At 46.0% G+C, this 10,135-nt stretch overlaps 1 protein-coding gene across 1 annotated transcript in view; it reads right to left on the reverse strand.

The window, feature by feature from the left end:
* TNFRSF21 (TNF receptor superfamily member 21) overlaps window positions 1–2,839 on the reverse strand; it is a 72,744-nt gene extending 69,905 nt beyond the window's left edge. The window contains exon 1 of the mRNA XM_004452797.4: window positions 2,233–2,839. Within this exon, the coding sequence (XP_004452854.1) occupies window positions 2,233–2,328 (96 nt within the window). The 5' untranslated portion in view covers window positions 2,329–2,839. The remainder of the gene's footprint in view (window positions 1–2,232) is intronic.
* Window positions 2,840–10,135: the final 7,296 nt, after the last annotated feature.

Below are 10,135 nucleotides of genomic sequence, written 5' to 3' on the forward strand. Positions count from 1 at the left end.
TTGTCACACAAAAAGGGGGCATTTGAAAGCCATAAGAAACATGATATTTTACTGGTATATTAATCTAAGTGCAATAGATGAGTAGGTCACTATTCCGCCCACCTCCAGTGGTGCTCTGAGCAGTCTGCAGTGTCTACTGGGGCTTCAGGACCTGGTGTCTGTCATTTTCACAACTCCCAAGAATCCCAATGGGAAAAGTCATTCTTAGAACTTGAGACCATCATTTTATGTATTAACAAAACCTGATCTGGGGTTTGGGAAAAACCAAAGGGATTTCTTTCCCACCCTGCTTGGGTACAGGATCCCCGATGATCTCCAGCACAACCTCTCAGCCCCATGTCATTCCTTGATGTTAAGGGAAGCCTTCTTTTATAGTTAGCAGGAGAGTAAGGAATCATATTGGGTAACACCTTGAGATTGCTTCTACACCCCACTATAAATTTCATTTCTTTATACAGTCAACCCTTAACTTCTTAGTTCTTCAGTTGCAAACCTACTGCATAATTTTAATGTAACCTGAGTTGAATGGTTTAAGAAAGGGAGTTGGGTTCTTTCTTGGTTTTAGTTAAAATAACGTACTCTTTGATTACACTGAGACCTTACTTTAATACCTATCACATGCTAAAAGGCAAAATACATGAAATATCACACACTGATTAAAGATTTAATCTGGGAGTGGACTCTCTATAGGAGTAGAATAATCAGATGTGAGGGAAGCACTCGACAAACACGTGGTGGGGTACAGTGGTAGTCCTAAGGCCCGGGGAAGGAAAACTCAAGGATCAGAATTTCCACGGTCTTAGATGGTGTTCTCAACACCAAGACTGGTTAATCCATGTTCACTGCCCAGAGGAGACTCCCCTGCTGCTTACCATCCACCACACTTGTTTCAAGGATACAAAAACCTTGACCTTACCATTACTATAAGAGGGCAAGAAAGAGTCTCAGATGGCAGAGAGGGACCTGCCCCATTACAAGCGCTAACAGCAACAAACTTTTCTTTAGTCTCTCTCCCATCCCCTTAAAACACACTCACACAGGGAACCAGAGTGTCTGTAGGATGAATATTCGGTCCATAGCAACTGTAATGCCCCGGGAGCTAAGCCCACGTGCGCCGCCAGCCCCTAAGCCCTTGTGCGGATGGAGACAGCAAGCCTGCAGTTTCCTTACACTGTTCTGCCGTGAAGACGGACGCTTGTTTTGTTTTGTTTTGTTGTCTTTTTGTTTTTAGCTAAGAATCTCCACCCTCCCCTACTGCAGTGACAAAAAGATAGGTTTGGGAAGCTTACAGAGGCTCAGCTGGAGAAAATTTTCTTCCAACATGAGGAAAGAAGTGAAGAAATGTGGGCTAAATCAGAGGTAAGTTTTGGGTTAAGGACGTTTCAGGTGTTGGCCAGGTAAGTGATGGTGAACTAAGTACTGGGCACGCCCAGAGGCGGATGCAGCTTGAGCGCTGAAACGAGACTGCACCATTCTGCAGGGTCACCTGCCTGTCCGTAGGTGAACGAGGGACCCGACACGCTGGAGAAAGAATTCATTCTCCTTTAAGTAGATTTCTTTCCCCCTCCCCGCAGTGGAGTGTCAGCGCGGGCTGGCGGACAGCCGGAGCTTTGGAAACGCTTGGGAGTGGGTCAAAGGATGTTTTGGCCTGCAGAAGCTGGGACCCACCCTAGCCAAGACGGAGAAGACAGGAGGACGGGATGGAGGAGGGGGGCCTAGAGCCCTGCTCGGGAATTCCAAGCGCGGAGACAAGCCGCGGTCTTCAGCGTCCGGCGCGCACCCGGTGCCACTCTCTCCCACTGCGGTAGCATCCCGACATGACACTGCAGCTGCAACAAAGCGGTGACCGCGGCTGGCTCTCCGCGCCCCACACCGCAACGGCGGCCCCACACCACGAGGAGGTCGCGGCCGACGAGTATAGGGGGGAGAGGCCGAGTAGGGAGGAAACCTGAAATGCGCAGGGAGCCGGGCGGCCACCTCCTGCGCCTCTTCTAGCGCAGTCAGACTGCCAGGAAAACAATTAGCCTGGGTTCCCGAAGCCCCGCCGAGCCCCGCGGCTCCCCCGAGCGACCCCGGCGGGGCCCTCGGGTATGTTTTCTGTCCTTGCAAGCCTCCGCAGCCAGTTAGATCCGGTGCCTCCCGCAGCCCGGGCCCGGGTCCCGCCCAGCTCCGCCAGGGCAGCGCGTTACTGCTCCCGCGCGGCCGCCGCTGCGGGTCTGCCTGAGCGCTCACCAGGACAAGGAAGCCGGCGATCATCGTGGCTCCAGCTCGGCCGGCGGAGCGGCTGCAGGAGGCGAAGACGGTGGTGCTCTTCGCAGAGCTGCCCATGGCTGAGCCAGGGGCTCGCAGGGGCGACTGGGGCGCGCGGCCCCCCGGCAGCTGGAATCCGGGGCTTCTTCTGCCCAGCGCCGCATCCACCGCCGCCTCCCGGGCCGGGAGCCCATCTACCTCCAACACCCCATGGGCACTGCGGCAGCCAGGCAGCCGGACAGAGGAGGGAGGCAGCGAAGGAGGCTCCGGGGGCGCTTAGCACCTGCCCAGCGGCGCGGCCGCCCGGGCGGAGAGAGGCAGCGGCGGCTCCAGCCTGCGCCTCCCCGTGCTCTCCTCCGACAGCAGCTGCGGAGAACCAGGGAGGAGGGCTGGGCGCGGGAGAGCAAAGGAACAACTGCCCATAGCGAAGCCTCCAGCCGCTGACAACCACCCTCCTCCGCTGCCCAGACCCGCCGGCGAGGGACTGAGCCAGGCGGCTGCGGGGCGCGGGGACACACGTGGTGGCGCCGGAGGGGCGGGGGCTTGGCCCTTTGTGATGTCACCCACGAGAAGGCCGGGCTCTTTGTGCGATGGTGAAAGGGAGGACTTTCCAGGTGGAGCCGGGAGGGAGAGGATGCCCCTTGGCGTTGGCTGAGGAAATTGCAGCTGCTTGTTAAGCCCGGGAAAACGCTGAGAACTCTTGCCCACCCCCGACCCAAGTTGACTTCTGTTTTTTTCTGAGATAATTCTAAGTGAATTATTTCACGAAGCCGCGTCTGCGGCACACGCCTTTCGATTGTTTCTTACACAGTGATTAAAAACAGCTAACCACCACTAAGCTCTTGGATCAACTGTGTGCGAAAAGGAGATGAGTGCTTTGAACCTCAACTTGAGTGGCTTTGGGGTCAAGTGAAGATTTAAATATGGAGAGATGCATGGGTCCCACGCCCAGGGATTCTGATTTAATGGAAACGGGATGTGGCCTGAGCCATGGCGTTGAGATTTTTTTTTTTTAATTCCCCAGGTTATTTTAATATGGGCAAAGTTTGAGAACCTCTGGACTTAATGCAGTTCAGGAAAGTCAGACCAAGGGGTCCAAATCTGGAGTCGGTGGAATTGGGTCTGTGGATGGTCATGGAGAGGCCTGCAAACGCCCTTAAGAGTGAGTGTGTGTGTGTGTGTGTGTGTGTGTGTGTGTGTGTGTGTGTGTGTTTTCCTAATTATAGGATCCACGGTTTTGGACTGAATTATCCCAGAGATAAGAAACCTCTTCTCCAAAAAGTGTTACAAAATTTTTGAGTTGGATTCCAAAGGCCTGGGGGGAGAGCAGGGATGTGAGAGAGTAGAAGGGAGTTGGTACAGTGCTTCAGCAGTAAGAGCAGCCTCTGGCAAGTTAAGACAATGCATGAGGAAGTTTTTTTTTAAGATTCAAGGAAAGAGAAGATAAGTGTTGAAAAATCTGAGTTTACACAGAGGCCTAAAAAAAGGCCTACGTGTGTAAGATCAAATTCATCATCGCCATAAAATCACTGCTAATTCAATGTCTTTCCAATCAATTTGCTTTTTCTATCCTTCTACTTCTATTTTCTCTGTCCTTCTAGTTAAAAACCTGATTCTATATATCTGGACACTGGAGTATCACCAGGATTATGAATTTGTCTTCAGTTTTTCCTTATTTCTTTATTTCTCCTGCACATTTTTGGCAATTCCAGTAAAATTTCAGTCTTTAAAAATGTAAATAGCCATTTTTGTATTGAAAATAACAATTGTTCACATTCTTAGAAGTGACTGCTTTAGGCCAATGCAAAAGCTTCAGGAAATCCGCTGAAGACAAGCTCGAAGGAAGGAAGAGAATGAAATTTGTCTAATCAACAGAAAATTTGTCTCATTTCAACGTGTACTAAGTGTCTACTATGTGCCCTCAACTGTTGGGTACTGCAGATACAATAGTAAGAATTGGTCCTCTGTTTGAGGAGCTCAGTCTTAGGGGAGAGAAAGGTAAAAGGATGACTAAAATAATACAGGTATGGGTTGCCCATTGTCTCCCATTATAGGTACACATTGGCTCACATTTACATTTCTCAACCTCTCAGGTAGTGCTAGAGGTATGGCCACAGTGACTAAAGTTCTGGTCCTTAGGCTGCAAGCAGAATTATCGTGTGTGTGCCTTCAGGGATGGCTTCCCATTGGCTAGGACTTAGTTATCCATCATCCCTCTCATTCAGTTGTCACCAAACCTGCTAATTTTAGCTCAGGTTTCTCTCACTTTGTTTTCTTGCCCCTCCTCTACATCCCTTTTGCCTCTGCCTTAGTTCTGATCTATACCTCTGGCATAGATGATTGTGCAAACTTCACAATTGGTCTCCCTGACTCTAATTTTGCCTGCATCTCTGGGCCCCATAATAAATCTTTTCTTACACCCTAAGGAAAGTGAGATTTTTAGAACCCAAATCTGATCAGAAGCCAGGCAAAGACTCCTCATTATGCTCAACCTGAAGTTGAAGTCCTAATAAAACCACTCATATTCTGATCCCTGCTTGTGATCCAATCTCTTCCCATTGCTACAGGGTTGAGTAAACAGACACAAGTAAGGCATTTAAGCCTTTTACCTCCTACCCTGCTTCATTTTTTATCCCCACTGCCTCCTAATCCCTACAAATTCCTACCCCAGGTTCTACACACTAATTCCTTTAGTTCATTGTATATTTTTTAGAAGTGTGTTAACAAAACAATCAAGCATACTATATAGGATGCCCATACATGCCCCACCACCACCACTTTACATTGTTGTGACTCATTTGTTACAAATAACGAAAGAACATTGTCATAATATTGTGGCTATCTACAGTCCATAGCTTATGATCATTGTGTTTCTTTAACTACCTTGATCCTATCATATCTCCAAGCCTTTGTTAGGTGCTATTTTCTTTTTACTATCCCTCCTCTGCTTACTGAATTCGTACTAATCTGCCCCTTAAGACTAAACTCAGTTTGCACCTACTCTGAGAATCCTTTCCTTATTTTCTTTCTTCATCTCCCTACCCACATCCGGAAAGAGTTACTTGCTCCTTTCTCCAGTTATTTTTTTTTTTTACCACTTGACTCTGTTATAGCATGGTATGATAATAGCCTATAGTTAGTTTACCTCTCTGTGTTCCTGGCCAAACCTTGAGCTCTTTGAGTGCAAAGTCCATATATTAGCCATCTTTATATTTCCACAGTAAAGATTTGAAGTATTTACCTGGCTCAGTAATTATGAATTGCATGAAACAAACTTGAAAGTTTTGATAAGCAGTGGAACAGTTAACACACTTGATCTTTCTTTTTTTCCCCAAGCCTTAATTCAAAGATCCTAAATTGTGTTAGAGAAACAGCTATTGGTTTAATCATATGCATTACTAAAGTGCCTTGTTAAATATTTGGGTTAAACAATTTATCCACAGCTATTTCCTTAAAAGGAGTCATCTAAGAACCTGCTATTCTTTGATCTAAGAGAGAATATCAACAATTCAGCAACAGATTGCAAGATCAAGTGCATGAGCATGAGTTTGACCAAGTCTCCATGGTGACATGCTACAAAGATGACACTCTTGGATAAATGGACTAGAATTGCAAAGCAGGTTTAGATCCAGGAGTTCTCTCTTGGATGCCAAAAGAGGGATCATTTTAAAAATAAGATAGCCAATCCCTCAAAGGTTGACACCTTTGTCTCACTTCCAAGAGCTGTGAGATAATTTTAAGTATTTCTCTTCTATGAAGAAGAGAACTTGCAAGAGGTGTAGCACTGTGAAAATTAGAGCTCACCTTGAATGGCCCACCATCCATGTGCTTCCAGAGTATGCACTTCTAACCCTTTAGTTTTGCTATAAGCTTTTCCCACTCAGAACCCTAACTCATTTCTCACTTGATGGGAGAGTTGATGAGAAAATAGACTTCATTCTTCAAACTTCCCTTCCCTTGCCGAAAGATGGACGATTTAATAATTTAATCAAAAGACATAGGTTTAAATTTCGGGGAGTTCTGGATCACAGAGTGTTTCAACAATGGCAATGGAGGGATACTGGTATGGGATACCAATGACAGGTGATATATGACTGACAGGGAGCTGTACAGAACATATGTCCAGGGTGCATGGTAATGTTTGGATATACTCATAGTGGCAACAATTAAAAACCACAGTAGGGGGGGTACTGGGTTCCTGGCCAGTGGTGCTCTGTCGTGGTCCCTAGGGGAGCAGCGACAGTCTCCCAGGTACAGTGGTGGGGACCGGGAGGGAGTGAGGGTTCAACAGTGAGCCCCAGATGCTAATGACTATGCTTGTGAGCTGATAAACCCAAAATAAGAACAAGGCCTAGAGCAACTTTGTGCCTGGGAATTTCCTTCTGTCAGCCTTCATGTTACTCAAATGTGGCCAGTCTCGAAGCCAAACTCAGCATGTAAATGCAATGCCTTCCCCCCAGCGCGGGACATGACACCCGGGGATGAGCCTCCCTGGCAACGAGGGACCACTATCAACTACCAACTGATGATGCAACTGGAAAATGACCTTATACGGAAGGTTCAATGCGGATCAGCAGAATATCCATGTCTACATAAAATACCATGACTTTAAAATGCTGTTTGACCTAAAGTAAGGGGGAAATGGAAAGGAGAAATGAGTTTATATGGCTACGAGTTTCTAAAAAAGAGTCTGGAGGCTGGCAGAAGGTTTGCCCTCATGCACAACTGAGCAGAGTCAGAGAGACAGATAAAGCAGATACAACCCCCAGACATTGGTTCCTTTGAGGGCTAAAGAGACCCATGGGAGTTATGGTCATGGCCGATGGGGTTAACTACCAGGGCAGATGGCCCCTCTTTGGAAATGGTGTTTATGTGTGATGAATCTGGACTCAGATGGGATCTCCCTTCATAAGACTTTCATGCTAATGTGCTGGAGGTGCAGTTAATGTTGGGGTTTAAGATATATTTAGGGGATTTGAATCTCTGGACTGACAATGTGATAGCCAGATCCTGAGCCTCAACAGACTCCAGCACCTACAATCTGATTTATTGGACTTACCACACTCAGCTAAGATGGAGTTGAAGAAGGACAACCACCACACCATGGAGCCTAGAGTGATTACAACTGAAAATGGGAGGATTGCATCCAGCATCCAGGTGGAATCTGACCCTCCTCTTGACATAGAGGTGCAATGGACACAACCAATCCAATGTCCACATAGAAGAGGTGGCATTGGATTGGGAAAAGTGGACATAATGGACAAAGGGTATGGGGAAAGGCAGGAAGAGATGAGAGGTGGAGGCGTCTTCGGGACATGGAGCTGCCCTGGATGGTGCTTCAGAGGTAATCACCGGACATTGTAAATCCTCACAGGGCCCACTTGATGGAATAGAGGAGAGTATGGGCCATGATGTGAACCAATGTATATGAGGTGCAGAGGTGCCCAAAGATGTACTTACCAAATCCAATGGATGTGTCATGATGATGGGAACGAGTGTTGTTGGGGGGGTGGGGTTGAATGGGACCTCACATATATATCTTTAATGTAATATTATTACAAAGTCAATAAAAAATAAAAAAAATTAAAAAAAAAAAAGAAAAAAAAAAGACATAGGTTTGGGAATCCATCATATATTGGATAAATCTCTCCTTTATCACTTATTAATTGGGCAAGTTTTAACAAGAATCTTAATCTCTGTGTATTTATTAGTAACACAATTTAAGAACTATACCACAGTGATGATATTGGGAATAAATGAGACAAAACAGATAACATTACCAGCATGGGACTTGTCCCTTAGTATGTACTCAAATCAACTTCTCTTCTCCAGTTCTTTTTTGAGAGGATATTCTTAGATAAACTACTCTTATTAGAGAGGAAACCTTGGCTTTGAAAGTTTGATATTTCTTCAGAGACATTAGAATCTGGAGTTGAAATGGATAGAGAAATTGCTTCCTCAGATATTATGCAATGTAGTGTCAAGAAAAGTAATAACTGGGAGACCTGGTTTCGGGTCTTAGCCTGCTGTGTGACTTTGGACAAGGTACACACATTTTTGTGTCTGTTTGGTGCTTTTTTCTTTTAATTATCTTTTTTTTTAAAGATACATAGATCACACAAAATGTTACATTAAAAAAATGTTACATTAAAAAAACATAAGAGGTTCCCATATACCCTACTCCCTACACCCCCACTCCTCCCACATCAACAACTTCTTTCATTAGTGTGGTACATTCATTGCATTTGATGAACACATTTTGGAGCCATGCTACACAGCATGGATTATAGTTTACATTGTAGTTTACACTCTCTCCCAGTCCATCCAGTGGGTTATGTCCTGCATCTGTCCCTGCAATATCATTCGGGACAACTCAAGTCCTGAAAATGCCCCCACATCACACCTCTCTCCTCCTCTCCCAGGCCCCCGGCAACACCTGTAGCCACTCTCTCCACATCAATGACACAACATCCTCCATCACTAGAGTCACAACAATTCTACAATAGAATACTGGTAAGTCCTGTTTGGTGCTTTTTAAAAGCTTCTTCTGTTTTTTTAAAAAAGATTTATTTATTCATTCCCCCTCCCTCATTGTTTGCACTCACTGTCTGCTCTCTATGTCCATTTCCTGTGTGTTCTCTGTGTCTGCTCCTCTTCTCTTTAGGAGGCACTATGAACTGAACCCAGGACCTCCCATGTGGGAGAGAGGTGCTCAGTTGCTTGAGCCACCTCAGCTCCCTGCTTTGTTGCACTTCTCAGTGTCTTTCCTCTTTGTGTCTCCCTGTTGCATCATCTTGTTTTGTCAGCTTGCTGTCTTGTTCATCTTCTCCAGGAGGCACTGGGAACTGAACCCAGGACTTCCCATGTGGTAAGCAGGAACCCAGTTGCTTGAGCTACATCCACTTCCTGCCATATCTGCTTCCCTAAAAGCTTCTTTATGTGCAAAATAATGAACATGGTTTAAGTGATCGTTTATGATCCTTTCTATACCTGAGGTTCCACTGTTCCAATTGTCTTATTTGGCATATTTTCTCCTGGCTACAAGGAGGGCAGGCTGTTTAAAGGAGGAAAGATAAGAAGACTGAAGAAGGAACTATTTTGGGAAGGAGACATCCAAGCAGACACTGTGGGATGTAGAAGGATCACTGAGCACAAATTGCTTCTGTTCAGGCATTGCTCGTCCAGTTTGAACTTTAAATCATTGGCTTCTCCATCTTTCTCATTTCCTCTTTCCAGCTCTCTGCTCTCCTTTCACCAAATAGTTCTTGAAGATTTGCTTGGTCCAGTGCTGTGCTTAAGAGGCAGGGCTGCAGGCAGACTATTAGGCAAGGGCTCCACTTTCATCAAATAGATGAGATGACAAACGCATACAGGACTGAATGTAATTTTTACCAAGTTGCATGGTCCAAGCTTTACGTATACAGGAGAAAGCAAGATTGTTGTGAGTTGGAGTATCCAGGGAAGGTTGGATGGATTAATGGGAAATATTTGTATTAGAAAATGGGAAATATTTGTATTAGAAGAAAGTGATTGAGTTTCTGAGCCAGAGACGCTAACAAGCAGAGGCACAGAGACAAGGAAGACATGACATTGCCATTTCAAGCCCTAAGATCTTCCCTCTCTGACCAAACACCAGGTCCTTTTCTCTCTCTTTCAACTCCACTAAGCCTGACCTGTACTCTCATAAAGGCTTCCACCCTATCTACCTCACCCTCCTCTTCCAGTCTGTCATCCTTTCCCCCCTTGTCACTTTACTTGATCCCAGAATCCTTCAAGGAGTCCTTACCCTGTAGCTTGTCATCCCTACCTTACAAGGCTCATTCAGTTTGGCATAAGCCCTGCCCTCTCCTTGTTCAGTTCTTGCCTCGTGAATGCCTGGTGTTGG

The sequence above is a fragment of the Dasypus novemcinctus genome, chromosome 11, assembly GCF_030445035.2.
Source record: "Dasypus novemcinctus isolate mDasNov1 chromosome 11, mDasNov1.1.hap2, whole genome shotgun sequence".
NCBI lineage: Eukaryota > Metazoa > Chordata > Mammalia > Cingulata > Dasypodidae > Dasypus > Dasypus novemcinctus.